General features: G+C 47.1%; 1 protein-coding gene across 14 annotated transcripts in view; it reads left to right on the top strand.

Annotated features, from left to right (window-relative positions):
- Nucleotides 1-22,887, top strand: part of BBX (BBX high mobility group box domain containing) — a 181,358-nt gene that overhangs the window by 133,963 nt on the left and 24,508 nt on the right. For all 14 annotated transcript variants that reach the window (XM_089512340.1, XM_089512339.1, XM_089512336.1 and 11 more), the window contains 3 exons: nucleotides 13,483-14,395; nucleotides 16,615-16,753; nucleotides 18,922-19,070. In XM_089512340.1, coding sequence (XP_089368466.1) covers nucleotides 13,483-14,395; nucleotides 16,615-16,753; nucleotides 18,922-19,070 — 1,201 coding nt within the window. The remainder of the gene's footprint in view (nucleotides 1-13,482; nucleotides 14,396-16,614; nucleotides 16,754-18,921; nucleotides 19,071-22,887) is intronic.

The raw sequence follows: 22,887 nt of genomic DNA, 5'->3' as shown, positions 1-22,887 counted from the left end.
TGTTGAGGTGGAATCTCTTTTCCTGTAGCTTGCATCCATTGTTCCAGGTCCTGTTCTCTGGGGCACCAGAAAACAAACTTGTTCCCTCCTCAATATGACATCCCTTCAAATATTTAAACAGGGCTATCATATCACCACTTAACCTTCTCTTCTCCAGGCTAAATATCCCCAGCTCCCTAAGTCGTTCTTCATAGGATATGGTTTCCAGACCCTTCACCATTTTAGTCACCCTCCTTTGGACATGCTCCAGTTTCTCCACATCCTTTTTAAATTGTGGTGCCCAGAACTGGACACAGTATTCCAGGTGAGGCCTGACCAAAGCAGAATAGAGTGGGACTATTACTTCTTTTGATGTAGACACTATACTTTTATTGATGCAACCTAAAATCGCATTGGTCTTTTTAGCTGCCGCATCACACTGTTGACTCATGTTCAACTTGTGGTCTACCTGGACTCCTAGATCCCTTTCACATGTAGTCTCGTTCAGCCAGGTGTCCCCAATCCTATATCTGTGCATTTTATTTTTCTGCCCTAAGTGCAGTACCTTACATTTCTCCATGTTGAATTTCATTTTGTTAGCTTTGGCCCAGCTTTCTAGTCTATTCAGGTCGTTTTGAATTTTGATCCTGTCCTCTGGAGTATTAGGTATTCCTCCTAATTTCGTGTCATCTGCAAATTTGATAAGTATGCCCCCAAGTTTTTCATCCAAGTCATTGATAAAGATATTGAATAGCACTGGGCCCAGGACAGAGCCTTGTGGGGACCACACTGGTCACTTCTGTCCCAGATGAAAAGGAGCCATTGTTGAGCACCCTTTGGGTTTGGCTGGTCAACCAATTACAAATCCATGTAACAGTTACCTTGTGTAGCCCACATTTTACAAGTTTGTTTGCAAGAATGTCATGGGGAACCTTGTCAAAGGCCTTAATGAAATCAAGATATACTATATCCACAGCATTCCCTTCATCTACCAAGCTGTTATCAAAGGAATTTTATCAAAGGAAGTAATTTTATCAAAGGAAGAGATACGATTAAACTCTAGGAGAACATGGTCACTCCCACCTAAGGATCCCACCACTTGCACCCCATTAACTAAGTCATCCCTGTCGGTTAGGATCAGATTTAAAATAGCTGACCCCCTTGTTGCCTCTTCCACCTTTTGGACAATGAAATTGTCTTCAAGGCAAGTGCTAGACCTTGAGGATTTTGCTGAGTTTGAATTCCAGCAAATATCAGAGTAGTTGAAGTCAACCATCACTACTACATCTCTCCTTTCTGAGTGTGAGGTCATCTGTTCTAGAAAGGCATCATCCAGTTCCTCCATCTGACTTGGGGGTCTGTAGTAGACTCTCACAATAACATCCTTGTTGTTTCCCTTCCCTTTAATTTTTATCCAGATGCTCTCCACCTGGCTTCCATGATTGATGTCCTGGATCTCTTCACTGGTGTAAATGTCTCTGACATATAATGCTATTCCTCCTCCCTGTTTGGCCTATTTCTCTTGAAAAGGTTATACCCCTTTATTCCTACATTCCAATCATGAGACCTACCCCACCAGGTTTCAGTAATGCCTATTATATCATATTTGCTTTGCTGTGCTAGGAGTTCAAGTTCATCTTGCTTATTTCCCATGCTCTGTGCATTAGTGTAGAGACATCAATGCTGCCTGTGCAAGTTTTTTTGCCTCCCATTGTTGGGTCATTGCACGGTTTGCCTTCTTCCCTCTATAACATTTGACTATTTTCTCCAGCCCTTTTGCCTTTCAGAATTCTGTCTCCCTCCCCCACATAACTCAGTTTAAAGCCCTCCTGATTAAATTTTTGAGATTATTGGTAAAAACGTTTCTGCCAACTGGTGTGAGATGCAACCCATCCCTTGCCAGAAGTCCCCCCTCATGGAACCGCAACCCATGATCCAAGAATCCAAACCGTTCTTGGCGACACCATCTACAGAGCCAGTTGTTTACATCCGCTGTTTTCTTCTCCCTTCCTAGACCATGCCCTTCAGCTGGGAGAAAAGATGAGATGACAACCTGTACATCCATTTCTTTCAGCTTCCTACCCAGAGCCTCATAGTCCCTTATGGTATTCTGACGGCTGTGCCTTGCAGTATCATTGGTTCCCACATGGACCAATAGAAAGGGGTAACAGTCAGTAGACTTGCCAAGTCTTGTCAGCCTTTCTGTTACATCATGGATCCTTGCCCCAGGGAGACAACATACCTCCCAAGACATCTTGTCAGGTCCACAAACCACTGCTTCAGGACCGCTCAGCAAAGAGTCCCCACCACCACCACACGTCTCCTTCTGAGGCTTAGTAGCAGCTGTTCCCTTTGGTGGTACTCTCAGGCTTCCCTGCTCTGTCCCTGAAGTCTGTCCCTGCTGTTGTTGTTCTTCATCATCCCTGATAACAGAGAGAAGTTCAAATCGATCCTGTAGCTGCAAGCTCACAGAACGATCCCTGGTTTCCCTGCTTCAGTGTATGACATTCCTCCAACCATCTACCTCTGTTGTATGTGAAGTGAACTCCTCCTCCCCAGCAACTTTTCTCTGTGCGTTTCCCCTCCAAGACCATCCAGTCCGTTCTGGTCAGGAAAACCTCTTGCTCCTTATGATGCTGAAGTGTAGACCAGTTCTCTTACAGAAAAGGCTAAATATCTCATAAAACTACAGCTCTCCCAAAGGATAGGACCATTTCTGATGGTTTGAAGTTACAGGAGAGTAGATTTCAATCATGTATTAGAAGGAACATCTTGACAGTATGAGTGGTTTGGCAGTGGGAACCAATTGTCTAGAGACATGTATGTCATCTTTGAACATCTTCAAATGGCATGGCATACAAGGCATGTCAGCGCAACGCCCCAGGGCACAAATGGTGCCTTGGCAGTGGCGCAGGAAAAAACCTCCATTTCAGAGCTCCTTTTTCCAGCGAATCATTGTCGCAGCTGTACAGTTGCTGCGGCCACCCCTTTCTACTAATCTATACCGGTCTTCAGTTTCCTCTTTGCTGGCTCTCCAAAAACAGAAACAAGGCTGAACAAGCAAGTTCAGCAAGAATTTTTTTTTTTTTTTAAAAATTAATATGTGTTTTTGAATTATTGGTGAGAAATAATGGTTTTCTGTCCAGAACCCTGGTGGTGCTCTGGAGAACAGCAGAACCACTTGAAGTGATGAAAGGTATTTATTTTCTGTGGTAACATTTAAAGATGGTTAGCTAACCCAAGATGTACATGGACAAGGGAGTTTGCTGTTGATTCTGATACAATGTATGCTGCACCAGGTGACAGTGACATTATGTAACTGTCTTCCATGCAAAATTTTCTCAGAATTTAATTTTTGAAAGTCTATTATCTTTTTAACTTGTTTTTTTTTTTTAATATTTTACTTTCATTTCTTTTCTTCAACTTTCTTATTAGCCATTCCATCTTGGGTAGGTAGACAGAGTGTAAATCCAGTGAATATATAATAAATAAATGCATAGTAGTACTTTTTCTAGGGAAATGAAATCTCTATTGAGCTAGCAATAAAACATAGCTTGAAGACTTGAGAAATGAAATGTTGTATCATCTCAAGTAAATGCTATCATAAGAGAAGCTGGTTGGATCCTATGCAAGAAATGAGTTGTGTAATGAAAACCTGATTAATGCACAGCCTTATTTCTTTTCCTATAAACAGTATGAGGAGATTTTCAAGATACCAAACTGCTACTCGTTGCCATTGTCCACTTAGTTTGTCTCTTTTTTTTTTTCTTATGATAGTGCCTATTCAAATAGTTTACCTTGGTTGAAGCAGAGCTTTAGACAAATAAAAATCACTTACTTTGTACACTTGTACACTTTCTTTTTGGGACTGTCACAACACCAACATCCCTCTAAACCAAACTGATTATTTAGTTGAGCACTGATGTGCAGCAAGCTGAATATGTTCCAGAAATAATGGTGACTGCTCAGTATCTGTTCAGTGTATTAAAGTCAGAGTTCTTATATTAAGAAACAAGAAAAGACACATTCCAAGCAGACTGAAAGAGCTCTATTTCCAGGTATACATTTTTAGTTTTTCAAAGAACTTAGATTCACCCACTCTAGACTGAAATATATTATAAGTTGCCCCTACACATTTCAATAAATGTGGTATAAAGTTGGTACAGAAGAAAGTGCATATGTCATTCTCCACAGTGAGTCTAGTGCTGAACAGCCCAATCTAGTACTTTAGTAGGTCTCTCTGTGTTTTGCTTACTTATTTATCACATTTATACCCTGATCTTCCACAAAGTTCTGGTTAGTCAACATTGTGTTACCCTTTCTTAGAAAATAAAAATATGATTTACCCCCCCCCCCCCCCCACAGCTCTAGTAATGGCATTACAGATGCATGTTCTATACATGCAGAAGAACTGCCAAAAGGCAGAGGAAGTTTTCTTACTTATAAAATTCTTACTGCAACTTTTTCCAAGATTAGCAAGTTCCCAAGTTGTGTTCCTACTGCAATCCTTTGGCTAGAAACATGACTAATGTCAGTTGAGTCTTGTATTTGGCTGCGTAAATTAAATATCTGGCTAAAGATGCTCTTTGAGCCAGTTGGTTTATCACTGTTAATACTAACTGACACTTACCAATCCAACTGGAAGAAATCTTTAATTAAAAAATTATCTGCTATAGGTTTTTTGTTTACTTATGTTATAATGCTGGGCTAAAATAAAGCAAAGGCAGTCATTTCCCAACGTATTAAAGATATCAACCTTCAAAATCATAAAAGTCAGATAGCTTCTTCTTCTTCGTGGTCTCTGCGAATCATACAAATGGGTTGTACTGCGCCTGCGCAGTGCCTTCAGAAACTTCTGGAATCACTAGGCAAAGTACACTTTGCAACATGCTGAAACTTTTTGGCGGTAACCCCGCCCATCCCCTATAAAACCTCCGTTCCCGCTCTTTTCCCCAGTTCCTTTTTTCCGCCGCGTTTGCTGCCACTAGGAACTTCGCTCTCTATTTTAGAAAGGAATCACTGGAAAAATTGACCTCGGACCGTTTTTTGACTCTTCTCTGCCTAGCCCTCGAATTGACTTTGGATATTTAGACCCCGGACTGTGTTTTGACCTCGCACTTGTCTCTCCCTCGGACTTGTTTCCTCGCTCGTTGCCAAACCGGACCGTCTGACCTCGCTCTTCGGATCATGCCATCAGTGCCCTTTAAGAAGTGCTCCGTCTGTGGGGGTAAGATTCCCGGCCAGGATCCCCATTCCTCCTGCCTTCTGTGCTTGGGAGAGACTCACGTTCCGGCCTCTTGCGCCTTGTGTAAGTCTCTAACCCCTCAAGCGAGGAAAAATCGGGAGACCAGGTTGAAGGCTGCTATTTATACTAAAGTCTTCACCTCGGGGGCAATGTCTTCCGTGGGAGCTTCGTCTTCGGCCGCGGCCCCCCTGCCGACCCTTGCCGAGACTCCAATTCAGCCGCCACCGGTTGACCCGCCGGCCCTCTCCGGGGATGGTCCATCTGAACCCCAGGGCCCGACTGAACACATCCCCAAGCCTCCCAAGAAGGACAAGAAGCATAAGAAGGGTCCTAAGGAGAGCCGGACCATTGATAAGGACTCGAGCTCCCATAAGGGTTCTGCCTCGAGCTCCTCTGTCCCGAAGGCACCCACTTCTACCACTCCGAAGTCGGGTTCCGCTTCGAGGCCTTCGTCTGCTAAGACTTTGAAGTCTCCGGGAGCGGCTAAGTCTCCATCTCTAACTGGAGTCCACGTTTCATCTAAAAGACCCCGATCTTCTTCTTTGGACGACGACCATCAGCCGTCTAGACGACATCTTTCCTTGGACCGAGGCCAGGAGGGCACTCCACAGGTTCGCCCAGAAGTCCGCTCCGACACCGTACGCAGGCACTCGGATGCCGACCGCAGGCCGTCGGATGCCGACTCCCGACCATCAGACCCGCGCCTGGCGGCTAAGAGGGCAAAGACCTCGACCTCCGGGACACACGGCACAGATACCAGCCGTGGGGACCGTCCTCTTGATCTGGCCTCAGGATCCCGACCTCTGCCTACCTTCCGTCACGCTTCCGAGGAGGCTGTTCAACTCCTCTCGGAACCGGCTTCTCCTGCGGGCTCCAGGGATGACCGTCGCTCCCCGACTCCGATGCCTACCCGCACACGTCGGGTTGTGTCACCGTCCCCACCCAGAGACCCTCAGCCGGAGTATTACTACGACTCTGAAACGGGGAGGTACTACAAACTAATCACTCAAGAGGATGTAGAGCCCTTCCTCGAGCATCGAGATCGGAGACCCAGACCAAGAGCCTCTTCCAGACCCTCTAGGGTGTCTACATTTTCACCCCACCGAGTGGAGGCCGTCGCCGACCCGGATGTCGTGAACCTCGAGTCGGATGAGGAGACAGCTTCCCAAGTCCGTTATCGCCCGAGACACGACTCACTCTCTTCCCGGGAAGATGACTATCAGTCGGTCAACCAGGACTTTGCCCAACCGGGTGCAGTTTCCCCGTCCGACGACGTCCGAACCTTTGCGGAGCACGTCATCAAAATGAGCAATGCTCTGGACATCAAGATCTCTCAAACTGAAGAGGAAGCCTCGGACCCGATCGAGAGACGAGTCCATGGTAGATTGCCTACCCCGCCAGCAATACCTCTTCTTCCCTCCTTGGAGAAGTTGGCCAGGCGCTCTTGGGAGGCCCCTGCATCCACGGCATCCAACAACAGGAAGGTCGAGTCCCTCTATAGGATCTCACCGTCGACTCCGTCTTGGCTGTTTGGACACCCCAAACAAAATTCAGCCATCGTAGAGGGCTCGCAACGTGCGTCCACCCCGAAGGCTTCCTTGATGCCCTCCGACAAGGAGGCTAAGAAGATCGACGCCTTGGCCAAAAAGGCTTACTTCTCTTCGGCGTTGGGCATGAGAGTGGCAAATTACAACGCATGCATGGGCGCGTACATACAGTGGCTCATGGAAAAAGTGTCCCCTCTCATTCCGGACTTACCTGATGAGTCCCAGGCTATCCTCTCGGAAGTCCGCGACGAGGCCCACTCGATTGGAGGATGGCTCATCACTTCAGCGAGACATGCCACTGACTGTTCCGCTAAGTCTATGGCGGCTGCCATAGCACTCCGCAGACACGCCTGGCTAAGGTCTTCGGACCTAAACCAGAATGCTCGCTCGACCATCGAGGACATGCCCTTTGACGAGGACGGCCTCTTCCATCGCGAGACTGACGAAAAACTTAATTTCAAGTATAGGATGAGGACCGCTGCTAAGAAGCACGGTATGTCTTCTTCCCCCCAGTCGTCTTCTCGCAAGCGCTTCACTGCTGTACGCCAGTGGTATGGCCAGGGCCAGAGGCCCTACCAACAGGATCGGCCTTTCCAGCGGGATCAAGCCAGACAGCGCTTCCCGTCCCAGTCTTCCTCCTCCTCGGGCCGTCGGTCGGGTCCCAAATACAAAAAGAATTACAGGAGGCAAGATTCGGACCCGACTAAGAAGAGGAACTGATGGGACGCAGCGTACTCCGTCGCTTCTCCTGTTCCTTCCTTCCTGGACAGACTGAGGCCCTTTTCTAACACCTGGGCCGCAATCACCACCAATTCTTGGGCCCTCACCATCGTCTGTAGGGGTTATGCCCTTGAATTTGAAGAGCTCCCACCAACTGGAGCTATCCTGTCCACTCCCCCCTCAGACACCCTTCTCGACGAAGTACGCACCCTTCTCGCCAAAGGCGCCATCTCCACTGTCGATCCTGTCGACGTCCCTAGATGCTTCTTCTCCCGTTATTTTACGGTCCCGAAGCCTGATGGGGGAATCAGGCCCATACTGGACCTTAGACAATTGAATGCTTACCTGTCTTATCGCCGTTTTCGGATGGTAACGCTTGCTTCTATTTTACCTCTGTTGCAGCAGGACCTGTGGTTTGCAACGATCGACTTAAAGGACGCTTACTTCCATGTCAGCATCCGGGAGTCCCACCGCAGGTTTCTGGCGTTCGCAGTCGGGACGGACGTCTACAGATACAACGTCCTCCCCTTCGGCCTATCTACCGCTCCTCGCATCTTCACCAAGTGCATGGCGCCCGTGGTTGCTCACCTACATCGCCGCGGCATGAGAGTCTTCCCATACCTCGACGACTGGCTCCTCGTGGCCCCTTCACGTCAAGAGCTACAACGACACACCTCAGAGACACTCGAGCTCTTATGGGACCTGGGCCTAGTGGTCAATCTCGAGAAATCCCAGTTGCCCCCCACCAGGCAGATAAGGTTCATCGGGTCCATCCTCGACTCAGACAGTTGTATGGCATTCCTGCCTCCGGACCGTTTCCAGGCCTTGGCCCGAGCCGTCAGCAGGTGCACCACTCGAAGGCGGGTTATGGCCAGGGACGTCCAGGTGGCGTTGGGCCACATGGCGTCGACAACATTTGTCACTCCGTGGTCAAGACTTCGTGCTCGACCACTGCAGTCATGGTTCCTGTCAGTCTTCGATCTGGAAAGAGACCCCCCTTCCCGCAGACTTACCGTACCAAGACCAGTCATACGCTCCCTCCGTTGGTGGCTCGACTGCCAGAACGTCTGCGCCGGCATGCCTTTTTCGCCGCCTCAGCCAGAGTTGGTGTTGACCACGGATGCATCGGAAGACGGTTGGGGTGCCCACGCCTTAGACCTATGGGCCAAAGGCATCTGGTCCCTGGACGAGAAGACACTCCACATCAACGCACTAGAACTGTTGGCGGTGGAAAAGGCGTTAAAAGCTTTCGAGTCCTCACTGTCGGGAAAAGTTGTCCAGCTCAGGACAGACAACACCACGGTGATGTACTACCTGAACAAGCAAGGAGGCACCAGGTCACGCACCCTCCTAGACATCACGCTCTGACTTTGGGACTGGTGCATTGCCCGGGACATTTTACTTCAAGCAGTGCACTTGCCGGGCACCGAAAACTCTCAGGCGGACCTACTAAGCAGGTCCCCCTCGTCATGCCACGAGTGGAGGCTCCACCCAGAGACTGTACACGACCTCTTTGCTCGATGGGGAACCCCAGAGATAGACCTGTTCGCGACCGTGTACAACTCCCATTGTCCCCAGTTCTGCTCCCGGACGCCGGACGACCACTCCCTCGGGGATGCGTTCGGGTTTCGATGGTCGGGGATAGCACTCTACGCCTTTCCCCCCTTCCCATTGATCACCAGGACGGTCTCCAAGATGATCTCAGAGGCGGCGGACGCGATCCTGATCACGCCTTGGTGGCCGGGACAGCCCTGGTTTCCTTGCCTTCTTCACCTCTCTTGAGCCAACTTTCTCCGGCTCGAACCCAGGCCGGATCTCCTCACGGTTCAAGGAGGTCGGGTTCGACACCCGGACATCGAGACCCTTCCCCTGGTGGCATGGAAAATCCATCCCTAGCCCAGCTACCGGCCTCGGTACGGAAGGTCATCTTGGCTGCCCGGAAGCCGGCCACCCAAAAATCCTACAGACTTAAGTGGAACAGGTTTCTGCGATTCCTGTCTGACAGACGCCTCTCCCTGGCCCAGGTGAACACACCGGTGGTCCTGGAATTCCTGATGTCTCTAATTGATGCGGGCCTCTGTATCACATCTGTTAAATGCTACCTATCGGCTATCTGCTCTTCCTTCCAGTTTGATGGTAAGCCCTCCTTTTTTAAGGACCCCCTAGTCAAGGGATTCCTAAGGGGCTGCAATAACTTACACCCCCAGGTATCTTTGCCGACTCCGGCCTGGAGTCTCGCGACGGTGTTGGGGGCCTTACAGTCTAAACCATTTGAACCTCTAGCCACCACTGACATTAGACTTTTAACTTGGAAAACGGTGTTTCTGGTGGCTATCACCTCTGCCCGCCGTGCGGGTGAACTTTGTGCCTTACGTCGGGACCAACCCTTCCTTAGGTTCCACTTGGACAAGGTAGTTCTCAGGACAGATATTTCCTTTTTACCCAAGGTTGTTTCCCCTTTCCATATGTGCCAGGATATTGTTTTACCGACCCTGGCACCGAGCCCGACTACCGATACCGAGCGGGCCCTTCACTCCCTGGACGTTCGTAGGGCTTTAGCCTTTTACCTGGACAGAACTAGGGACTCGAGTCGCTCTGAGAGATTGTTCCAGTGCTACTCGGGACCGAAGAGAGGACTGCCCGTGTCCGCCCAGAGACTCTCTAAGTGGGTTTCGAGTACTATTGCCCTATCTTATGAGCTCGTGGGCAAGCCCTTGCCGACCAGGATTCGCTCCCATGCCACAAGGGCGGTAGCGGCCTCTTCTGCTTTCCTGTCTGGTATCCCTTTGGACGATATTTGCAAGGCTGCCGTTTGGTCTCAACCTTTAACTTTTATTAAACATTACAGGTTGGACACTAGGGCCAAAAAGGACGCAGCTTTCGGGAGGGCTGTCTTGGTATCAGGACTACATTGATTATGTTTGGCTGTCGACTGTGTTCCATACCGGCAGCTTACGCCTGAGTGTTCTTGAAGGACTCAATGTTTGGTTTCGAGGTCCTCGTTGGGCATGTTTTATGAGGTGGGATTTCTTTGCAAGTATATAAACAAACCATTTATTCTTATACTTGTATTCAGTTATCTTTATTGACCATTATTTATTGGTTTACTGAGGTGTCATGACACTCCCGCCTCCACTGACCTTAGCTTGCCAGTCTCAACCCATTTGTATGATTCGCAGAGACCACGAAGAAGAAGGACAGGTTGCTTACCTGTAACAGTATTTCTTCGAGTGGTCATCTGCGAATACATACAAATCCCGCCCATCCTCCCCTCAGTGTCCTGCTCTGATTGGCTCTGTTTTTGTCGCCTACACGGCGGAAAATTGCGGAACTGGGGAAAAGAGCGGGAACGGAGGTTTTATAGGGGATGGGCGGGGTTACCGCCAAAAAGTTTCAGCATGTTGCAAAGTGTACTTTGCCTAGTGATTCCAGAAGTTTCCGAAGGCACTGCGCAGGCGCAGTACAACCCATTTGTATGTATTCGCAGATGACCACTCGAAGAAATACTGTTACAGGTAAGCAACCTGTCCTTATCCTATATGCGAAGAAGTTGGAAGAGTATTCACATGCACTAAGTATTTTAACAACTTGAGTATACCCAAATTAAGAAGATCCTTCATGCTAGCCAGATTGAATACCCTTCCATCTGCTGTATTGGATGGCAGATATAAAAAGGTACCTTACTTGAGCCGGTTTTGTCCCTGAGGCTCAGATGAAGTTGAGTCAGTTAGCCATGTTCTTCTTTACTGCTCCTTGTATGAAGATATCAGAGCTTCATTTATAACTCCCCTTATTCAACATTTTCCAGATAAAGATAAAGATTTTCCAGACAAGATAAATTTTATGTTGAATATATTCTTCCAGACCTAAATGGACAGGTAACTGACAAAGTTGCCAGATTTTGTGCAGCTGCTGTTGCTTGTCATAGAAATGCACTGAAATAATACTGTCAGTCATTTTGGTCATCTGTCCTTACATAATTTATTTTTATTGTGGTTGAAGTGATTTTATTTATTTAGTGTATATCACCTCTGGCCGATTGTTTTCTTTTACATGATTAAACAGGTAATTGCAGAAGAGTCCATATGGGACGACCCTATAAAATGGGCACATGTTGCAGTCTGCTAATTGCATAAATGAGTTTACATTTTTAAGTAGGGGATGTCAAATCAGGTTTTAGCTTACTAAATGATTCTGCAAAAGCTATTAGTTCTTAGTCTTTAATCGAATTGTTATTAGAGATCTCTGGGGTAATATTTAGTTGTGAGGTTTAAGATTTAAAACCATGAATGGATGCTTTCCTTCTTTTTGGAACATAATTTACTTGTATTGATGCCATGTAACACATGTATTCTTTTTTCTATTCTGGCTATGTGTCATAATAAATCAAATCAAGCAAATAGGAAAGTGACTTCATATTTTGTGTTTTTTTTTTGTGGGTTTTTCAGGCTATGTGGCCATGTTCTAGAAAATTTTCTTCCTGACGTTTCACCAGCATCTGTGGCTGGCATCTTCAGAGAATGCTTTGCCTGGAAAAAGTTGGGTGTATATATACTGTGTGAGCCTGGGAATGTAGGACTGATTTGCATATATATTGTTCTGTGCTGATGGCCAGCCTCAGGCTGGGAGGCTAATGCAAAAGAGGATTAATGTCTGCTAATTGGTGATCATTATCTGCTGGGAAAGCCCCTGACTCTGAATGGTTTCCCATTTGCATTTGCTCAGTCCTTATTTTGCTATTCCTCAGGACTGGTAGCCAAATTATTATTATTATTATTAACCTTTATTTATGAAGCGCTGTAAATTTACACAGCGCTGTACATACAAATTTTGTTCACTTCAAGGGTTTCTTCTTTCCAGTTGAAATTATCCAGATATTTGTGGATTTCAGTGGCTTCCCTGTGCATCCTGACATGGTAGTGGTTGGCATGGTCCAGAATTTCAGTGTTTTTAAACAGTATTTTATGCCCAGGATGGTTTGTGGCATGTTCTACTACTGCTGATTTTTCTGGCTGGCCCAGTCTGCAGTGTCTCTCGTGTTCCTTGATTCTTGTTTGCACACTGCGTTTGGTGGTCCCTATGTAGACTTGTCCACAGCTGCATGGTATGTGGTAAACTCCTGCGGCTGTAAGAGGTCTTTGGCTGAGCGAAGCATTTGCTGGATTTTCTTCGTCGGTTTGTAAACCATGTTCAGGTTATGCTTCCTCACCACTTTGCCTATTCTGTCTGTGACTCCTTTGATGTATGGTAAAAAATACCTTCCCTTTGGGTAGCTGCTTATCTTCACTTCTCTGGGTTTTCCTGGGCCTGGCAGCCCTTCTGATGTCTGAGCTGGAATAACCATTAGCCTGTAGACCCTGGTCCAAGTGCTTCAGTTCATTTTCCAAGAAGTGGGGTTCGCAGATGTGTTTTGCCCGGTCTACCAGTGTTTTGATTGTGCTTCTTTTTTCTCCTGGGTGATGGTTGGAGTTTTTGTGCAGGTATCGGTCTGTATGTGTGGGTTTTCTGTATACTGTGTGACCCAAACGTTGGTTCGGTTTGTGGACAAACATCTGCATAATTTCAACTGGAAAGAAGAAACCCTTAAAGTGAACAAAATTTGGCTACCAGTCCTGAGGAATAGCAAAATAAGGACTCAGCAAATGCAAATGGGAAACCACTCAGAGTCAGGGGCTTTCTCAGCAGATAATGATCACCAATTAGCAGACATTAATCCTCTTTTGCATTAGCCTCCCAGCCTGAGGCCGGCCATCAGCACAAAACAATACATATGCAAATCAGTCCTGCATTCCCAGGCTCACACAGTATATATACACCCAACTTTTTCCAAGCAAAGCATTCTCTGAAGATGCCAGCCACAGATGCTGGCAAAACATCAGGAAGAAAATTTTCTAGAACATGGCCACATAGCCCAAAAAACCCACAAAAAAACATGGATGCCGGCCATGAAAGGCTTCAACTTTACTACTTAATATTTTACCCTTGTTTCAGATGTGCCTTGCATCCGAGGAAGTAAAGGTGAGAGAACCTGGGATAGTTAAACTAGAAGCATCTAGGATCATCAAGGCCTTTGAATCACCTGAGCAGATAAAAGTTGAAGAACCAGAAAAGGTCAAAGTAAAAATAGAAAAATCTCTGAAGACAGAGGGCCATGAACATGAAAAGACAAACACTGAAGTGTTGGAGGAGATGGCAAGATGCTGCCTGGCTACAGATCCTGCACTGGACAACACAACACTAGTTGCACGTGACAGCTCAACTGCCAAGGACCCTGCATGCTGTTCCCAAGAGCTTGCAATGGCCAACATCAGCACCTTAGGATTAAGCAAGCCAGAAAAGCTAAAAAAGAAAAAAAAGAAAAATAAACTGGACCGACAAGAACTTGAAAAATGTACCTCTAAGAAAGCTTGCAAAAAAAGGCAGTCTTCTGAATCAGACATTGAGAGTGTCATTTATACTATTGAAGCAGTTGCAAAAGGGGACTGGGGAGCAGAGAGACTCATAGAAGTGCCCCATAAGAAAATCCGTCCTCCTTCAACAGTGAAGGGGAACATCTTGGACACAAAGTCACCAAAGAAAAAAGTGAAGTCAAAACAGAAGAAAGCACTGAAGGAAAAATGTGTAGATACCACCAAAGAATCAAAGCCCCATGATGTTAACATTACAGAAAACAAGGAGCTGCTATGTGAGGCACCTGAAAACATCAAAACAGAACGGCTAACACCAATGGAGGATGTAATGCCACAGGGTTTACCAGAGCAAGTCAAAATTGAGGATAGTGACTGTAACAAAAAGGCAGAGACATGTGGCGCTAGAAAATCAGAGAGAGCTTGCAAGGGTGCTCTGTATAAAACTCTGGTGTCAGAGGGCATGCTTACATCCCTCCGTGCCAATGTTGATAGAGGTATGTAACCTTTAACATGTCCATATGCTAAACAAAGAGGAGGGGCTGAAAAAGGACATGCAGTTACTATTAGCTGGTTGTTACCATTTATGGTTCAGAATTGGCATCACCCTCACTTTCCAAACCCCAGCTTTCAGCTGCAAATGTCCCATTCCAACATGGGTATTACCTTACCAGTGAAGAGAGGGGGCAAAGGGTACAGAACAGCACCCATCTGTATTATTGTCACACCACCTCCTCCCCACTTTCCACTGGTGAGGCAACAGTTGTGCTGGAAATGAATGATTCTGGCTGAAAGTTGGGGTTTGGAAGGTAAGATAGGATAGATACCTTGAACCCACTCAGTGGAGCTTTAGGGTACCTCATCCTGCTCCACAATCTATTAAAGATTGGAAGTTACAAGACTCCCATCCCATATCTAACCTAAAAACCCTATTCATAATTGTTTGCAGTTTTAGCATGTGTACTGTGCAGTGCTATGCACAGGTACTCGGAAATAAATCCATCCTTCTGGGGTTTGCTTCATATCAAGGAAATCTAAGATCTCAGCTGTAATCACATCTATCCAAGGCTTCATCTGCATTGCAGAAATAATCCAGGATGACACTGCTTTAACTATCTTGACTCAATGCTGTACCATTCTGGGATCTGTAGTTTGTTGTGACACCAGAGCTCTGAGAGAGACAGCTACATATCTCAAAACTACAGATCCAAAAATTCAATAGCATTGAGCAAAGGCAGTTAAAGCAGTGTCAGACTGAATTAATTTTACCATGTGATTGCAGCCCCCGACATCATTCAGTAGAATATGTTTATTTCAGTTATACCCCCAGTTTTGTATTTCATGAACTCAAGTCATATCCATGGAGTTTGCCTTTGAGAAACTGATGAGATCCGCATCTACTTAGTTTCAGTCCTGTATCAAATCATGTTCCTTTTCAGCTGTATTGTGGCCTGGAGGTAGGAAAAGATCCTCGTAGCCATTTGACTGAAATGATGGAAGGTCAATCTTAAATTACACACATTTGTTGATCATTCTTGCTTATTTTCAATCTCAGTGGGGAAGACAGTTCATAGCTTTACTTTTTGTTTGCTTTTTTTTTTGTATCTGCTCAATGAATTTCATAGGGGGATTGATGTGAAGAAGAAATACAACTTTTTAAATGTACCTTTCCATTGTTTTATATATGATTACAGTGAATACACAAGAAATTTCACAGAATTTGAATTGAAGTCTCAGATATGTAACACCGAAAACATGAATGATTTTTAAAAATTCTGAAGCTATCAGGTTGTTTCACTCTGATATTTTAGGAGATCTGGGACACTGTTCTGTTAACAAGGGCCCTGTATAGACGGGCCTTTAAGTACGTCCTGGCGACGTACTAGGGTTGCCTTGGGGCGTTGCTTATATATGCCCCGCAACCCTAGTATGTCGCCAGGATGTCAAAATGGCTGCACCCTGTCTACATGGGCGACACCATTTTGACGTAACAGCCACGTCGCATCCAAATGGTGCGGCGCAGCCGTTATGTCTAGACACCACTTCAGGGCGCTTGTGGCGTCCTTTCAGCGGCGCCGGAAGGAGCTCCAAAACGGAGCTCCTTCCACCGCTTGTGTCACTGGTGCAGCCTTTACACAGCTGCACCAGCGACACAAAAGAGAAAGGGGCCAAGCGGCCCCTTTCTCTCTTTCCCTGCCGCTGTTGGGGTGTCCTTGGGGCATGAAGCCCCAAGGACACCCCTTTCCAGGTCACGGGGAAGTGGTGTTTTGCTGCTTCCCCGCAGCCTGGAAAAGCGGCGGATCGGGGCTTCTGGGGCTGCCGCTGTGGCAGCTCAGGCCTCGATCCGTCAGGGAAAGGGGTGGGTGCAGGCAGCCCCAAAGGGGTGGTCTGTATCCCGCCATAGTTGCATTCTTTTGGCGATTTGGCTAATTTAATTTCACTACTTTTGCAAATATGTAGAAATTTTGCAGTTTTAAATAGTGGTATAACAAGAGGTGGTTTGTGGTCCAAACAAGAATGAGCCTCTCTGTAGTCTAGTCCATCAGATACTGTTAACTTAGAAGAGTTTTGTGACTCCTGCCATAGTTGTCCACATACTGTAGCATACCTGAGTTAGTTCGTTCCCAACATAACTAACTATTTTCAGATTTCCTACCAGTTTCCCAGTAAAAAGCCAAATATCTTTCCCCTGTTTTCCTTCTAATATTCTTCCCAGGGAAACGAAGCTCAGGAAAAGGTAGCAACTCTGATCATGAAGGATGCTGGAATGAAGAAAACTGGGCATTTTCCCCAGTGGGAACAAGTGGGAACAAAAAGCTTAAAAAACCTAAGCCAAAGGAAGAAATTGTTTTGGGGTAAGTGACATAACTTGTAAGTGTTTAATTATGGGTTCACCATTCTCTTTCAAACTGTATCTATGTATGTGTATAATATATGCGTTTTACCAAATACATATTCATAATTTATATGTCCCTTCTGTAATTTTAGGGGAAAAAATCTGCTACGCAGTCCTGCAGTGAAATTGCCTAATCAGAATTCAGTTTTGATTCCATATTAGTCATAACCCATACAAGAAATACTGAACAAAATACATAAGATGATCAATGATAAAATCCATGTCTTACAGTTAGTATAGTGGACATTAATTGTCATTACTGCAGTCATTATAACAGCTCACAACATAGAGTTCAATCAACATCAATAAGAGAGCTAGATAGTGCTAGTGCATTTGATGGTGGCCAAAGGTTCCCTCTTTGGCACCTGTTTGTCTTTTGCAGAGCTGATCAACTTCAGTAAAGTTCAGATACTTGAATTAGGTTTAGTTTCAGTCTACTGAGGATATAGATGTCTTGTTCTTTAAAAGCAACAACCCACAAGAACAGCAGAAGGCTTCATATACACAGCTACATATTGGATAAACATCTAGCTGGTAATACACAAATACTTGGATAAGGAATCCCTGCAGAATTAAACAGCAGCTGAAAGTACCAGAATGCGGGTGTGGTCTTTTTTTGTTACCTCCATTGTATTATCTTTTTCACAGCTGATACAGTAGAATTTCTATTCCTTCATGGGAATTGCTGGATTGGAGCTAATTAATCTTTGTATTTAAACATTATTACTGAGTTCACAATATGTATATCTTGACAATTGTAGTGAGATCCAGTAATATATAACCTCACTTGAATAGATAATATTGATTAATTTGATTTGATTTGATTGCTATTCCTTTTTTCCTCAAAAAATGGGATTCAAGGTGCATCATATCCAGATTTAACAAACTGAAATACAATTAAAACACTGACACATCAGTAAGGAAAGGAAAGGAAAGCATGCAATGCCCACTTCATAACCACATGCTCTTTCTCAGCAAGTAGTGAATATCTCAAAGTGAGCCTGATTAAAAAGCCTTAAATAAAAAGAATTAAATGGGGACATTGATCCAGAATCATAGAGTTGGAAGAGACCACAAGGGCCATTCAGTCCATCCCCCTGCCATGCAGGAAATCTAAATCAAAGCATCCCCGACAGATGGCCATCCAGCCTCTGTTTGAAGACCTCTAAGGAAGAAGACTCCATCATACTCGGAGAGAGTTTGTTCCACTGTCGAACAGCCTTTATTGTCAGAAAGTTCCTCCTAATGTTGAGGTGGAATCTCTTTTCCTGCAGTTTGCATCCATTGTTCTGTGTTCTAGTCTCTGTGCATTTCATTTTTCCGCCCTAAGTGCAGTACCTTACATTTCTCCGTGTTGAATTTCATTTTGTTATCCTTGGCCCAGCTTTCTAGTCCGTTCAGGTCACTTTGAATCTTGTTCCTGTCCTCTGGGGTATTAGCGACTCCTCCTAATTTGGTGTCATCTGCAAATTTGATACGTATGCCCCCAATTTAATGGAGCAGGCTCTTAGATGTACTTCTTTGTGAGGAAGATTTCATTTCCGAAACATATGTCAAGTCTGTTAAATTAAAGGTAAGCAACATTTCCCTCTCCTGAACTTCTAACGGTTTTGATAAGGGATTTTGATTCTACCTTACTCTCAAATACCTCAGTTGCCAGCAATTGGCGACCTTCTGTTGAAAAGAGAAAGAATCTATTCAGCAGTGTTTTACTGCCATTTTCTGTATGAAGAACAGTAAAATACAGACATCGGTTTCTTATTTCCTCAAATCAGTATTACTGTGTACATTTTAATAATCTGCAAGAATATTCCAGAGCCTTTGTAATCCTAAAGGTTTCTACTATATTAATGACATGTCATTTGCATTTACCATGTCTTAAAAATGAATTTTATTTTAAAGGTTGTGAGCTTCAAATTGTCCATTGCTTTCCATGAAAGCTCCATATGTACTTCTGGACTGAGATCTATTCATCTTCTTCTGTGCATATAGGCTGTTTTTGCTCCAAGTATCCTGTCAGGGAGAGGGCATAAAAGTCTTGTGGCAGGCTATCACCCTAATTATGTGGGTTTTCAATCCATTTATTTTAATTTATTCTGTGTTGATTTTCTGCCTTCTGTTTTCTAGCTTAGCAAAGCTGGAAGAAGAATTTGAGAAAAAATTCAACAGCCTTCCTCAATTCAGTCCTGTCACATTTGACCGGAAGAGTGTGTCTGTACCAAGAAAAAAGAAAAAGGTTGGGAGCTACTCAGCAGACCAACCAAAATCTAACAAAGGTAAGAGGCCCTCATCATTCACATCCACTTGGTATCAAATACTGTGCAAGGTCAGAAGCTTTTACTGTCTCACTTAGCTTAATGCTTTCCAATGTAGTATTGTTGGGGGGGGGGGTGTGTGCGTGCATTCTTGAGCATGTAAGAATTTTAACATGTTCTGTTCAATGCTTTTCCATTACCATTTCTAAAGGATGAAGAGAGGCAAATTTTATACCTGAAAACTAGGGCTGTTGTTTTATTTAATGTATGTCTGTTGAGTGGCTCTTAAAAACAGCATTGTGTAAAACTACCAGTAGTAGCAAATTTTATTTTATTTTATTAGTAGCACTTTAAAAGACATCTTTCTTTTCATGCAAGGGTAAGAAAGTACCAAGCTCGGCTTTGGCTTTATTGTGTGGTCTTCAACAAACAGTTATCTCTCATCTTGAGATTTTATTTATGAATTATAAACAAATAGTTCTTCTTCGTGGTCTCTGCGAATCATACAAATGGGTTTTACTGCGCCTGCGCAGTGCTGTTCGGAACCTTCTGGAATCACTGGGCAAAGTTTACTTTGCAACATATAGAAACTTTTTGGCGGTAACTCCGCCCACCCGTTATAAGGCCCCTGCCTTCCCGCTCTTTCCCCAGTTCCTTTTTCCGCCGCGCTAGTTGCTGTTTGGAACTTCGCTTGTGCTCATTTCGGATTTCACTGGTACTTTGACTCAGACTGTTTGACTTCGGCTTTTCCGTCTTCCTCGTTAATCTGACCTCGGACTGTTTTTGGACTTTGCTTCTTCCTTGACCCCTCAGGATGTCTCCGCCGTTTAAAAAGTGTGACATCTGCGGAGGAAAGGTTCCTGTTCAGGACCCTCATTCGTCTTGCCTTTTCTGCCTTGGCCGGGACCACGACCCCAGGGTCTGCAGCCTTTGTAAGTCGATGTCGTCTCAGGCCCGCAAAAATCGGGAATCGCGGCTGACCTCCGCTATTGCCCAGGGCAAGATTCGGGAAGGGGACTCTCGGCCCGCCTCGGCCCCTTCGGCCTCTGCTCCAGCTCCCCAGGCTCGTAGCGGGCCTTCAAGTGTGCCCCCTTCTACTTCGCTGGCGCAGGACTCCGAGAGTTCGGACACTGCTCGTCTGCCGGCCCGGGGCTCCACTAAGTCCAATGCCGCTTCCAAACCCTCAAAGCACCCCCGCCTGCCGGGGTCGGTGGGTTCGGATTCTGCTCCCAGCCGCAACGAGGGAGCTTCCTCCGAAACATCGGAGAGGCCCCGGGCATCCTTGGATAAGAAGTCCTCTTCGGGATCCTCCGGCTCCAAGAGGCCCAAATCCAAGTCCGGATCGTCGGACCAATCCAGACCGGTCGGGTCCGATGACCCCGCACCGAAGAGCTCCGTCTCCGGGGAACCCTCGGGCTCGAGGGACTCCACCGCCCGTGCCAAGGATCGTGCCGGCCGTGCGGCTACCATCTCGGAGTCCCCGATCCAATTTTTTCCTCCGGATGCGCCGTCTCATCACAAGTCTGCCAAGAAGAGGCAGCCTCAGCCGGACACGTCTTCATCTTCTTCGGCTAAGAAGGCTAAGTCAACTTCGAAGCCCAGCTCTCACTCAGGCTCCCCTTCCAAGAAGCGCTCGGACGACGCATCCGGTTCCCGGAAACCCCACCGTGAGTCCCGCCGTGACCGCCCGCGTCCCGGCTCTCCAAGACTCACTGATCCCTTGGCCACACCGATGGTGGACAACCATCCGCCCGCGCGGGACCTTGACCACCCTCCGGCGAGGGCCCACGACCGGGACGCCACCGCCCAGGCTGTGCCAGCCCAGGCGCAATCGGCTTCGACAACGCTCCCCTTTCTGCTTTCGGATGACGAGGACGTTGCCGACCATCCACCGAGATCTCCTTCCCCGGCCTCGCTGGCTTCACGTTCTCCGACTCAAATTGATCCTCAGTATTACTATGATTCGGAGACTGATCAATTTTTCCTCCCAGTCCCTAGAGAGGTGGCTCTAGCCAAGCCCGCCCGAAGTCGGGACCGTCCTCGTGATGCTGACCAGTCCCGGGACCAGGAATGCCGCCACCATGGGCGCGCCGATCGTCCAGGCCCGTCGACGGCGATTCCCTCTCTGGGTGCAAACAGACCTGTGGAACACCCCAGACCGTATACCACTGTGGACCTGGTGGCGTCAGACTCCGAACCAGAGCCCGTAGCCTCAGAATATTCCTCGGATGAGGACGGCCGGGCCCAGAGCTCCCCACAACTTCTGCATCATCCTGAGGCAGCCTCGCCTACCGACGACGTTAGGTCGTTTCTTGAGCATGTCATCAAGATGTCCAGGGCTCTGGACATCGACCTTGCATTCCCTGAAGAAGAGGCCAAAGACCCCCTCGAGCGCAGGGTTCGCAGTCGGGCCCATTTAACACCGTTGGTCCCATTCATGCCGTCCCTAGAGGCCCTGGTCAGACGCTCGTGGGACTGTCCTTCCTCGCTCTCAGGCCCACCGCGCAAGATTGAGTCCCTATACAAGGTCTCTGCTCCGGCGGCACCATGGCTCACCTCCCACCCCCGGCAGAACTCAGCCATTGTTGAGGGCGCTCAACAAACCGCAACTCAACGCCAGGCTTCGGTACCGTTGGACAAGGAGGCTAAGAAGATCGACGCCTTAGCCAGGAAGGCATATGCGGCCGCGGCGCTCGTGGTGAAGGCAACCAACTACACCGCGTGTATGGGGGCATATATACAAACTCTTATGGAAGGCATCTCCCCCATTGTGCCCGACGTTCCGGACGAAGCCCAGCGAACCCTCACTGAAATTAGGGATGAGACCCACTCCATCGGCGCATGGCTCATCACTGCATCCAGAAACGTGGTAGAGTGCTTGGGCAGAGCCATGGCGGCGTCTATCGCCCTAAGGAGGCACGCCTGGTTGCGGGGATCGGACCTCAATGCCAGCGTCAGGTCCACCATCGAAGACATGCCGATAGATGATTCGGGTCTATTCCATGCTGAGACGGATGACAAGCTGAACCGAAAGTTCAGGCTCAAGGCGGCGGCGAGAAAGCATGGTATGTCTGCCCCCGCCCCGGCTCCCTTCCATAGGAGGTTCCGCCCTTGGCAACAGCAGCAGGGCCAATTCAACAGGTCCTCCTACCAGGACCGGCAGTTTCAACAACAGGGCTCTCAGCGCCAGAGATATCCGTCCCAGTCCCCATCATCCTCTGGCCGCCGCAATCAGTCTTCCCGGTACCGCAGGAACCGACGGCAAGACCCTGACCAATCCAAGAAGAGGGCATGAAACCTCCCCGCGCACTTCGCCTCCCCTAGATGCTTCTTGGACATTCTTAGGCCCTTTGTCAACATATGGGCTTCCATCTCCTCCGACTCTTGGGTGCTAAACATCGTCCGAAGGGGCTACACCCTCGAGTTCGAAGAGCTCCCCTCCACCGGAGCTTTCATTTCCACCCCACCCTCGGACACCCTTCTCGACGAAGTGCGCGCCTTACTGGATAAAGGGGCTATCTCCCCTCTATCCCCTGCTTTCTTCCATACTGCCTTTTTCTCCAGGTACTTCACGGTACCGAAGGCCGATGGTGGCATTAGACCAATTTTGGACTTGAGAGACTTAAACCTTTTCCTCCAATATCGCCGGTTTCGTATGGTAACCCTGGCCTCCATTTTGCCTCTTCTATACCAGGGCCTATGGTTCGCGACGATCGATTTGAAGGACGCCTACTTCCACATCGGAATTCGGGAGTCCCACCGGAGATTCCTCGCCTTCGCCGTCGGCTCTGACGCTTACCATTACAATGTGCTTCCATTCGGTCTTGCCACAGCTCCA

Source organism: Sceloporus occidentalis, unplaced genomic scaffold (assembly GCF_023333645.1).
Source record: "Sceloporus occidentalis isolate IW3139 unplaced genomic scaffold, rSceOcc1.0.p SCAF_2, whole genome shotgun sequence".
In the NCBI taxonomy this organism is placed as follows: Eukaryota; Metazoa; Chordata; class Lepidosauria; order Squamata; family Phrynosomatidae; genus Sceloporus; species Sceloporus occidentalis.
Note: the sequence above shows the minus strand (reverse complement) of the source record. Positions and strands in the feature narration are given on the sequence as shown.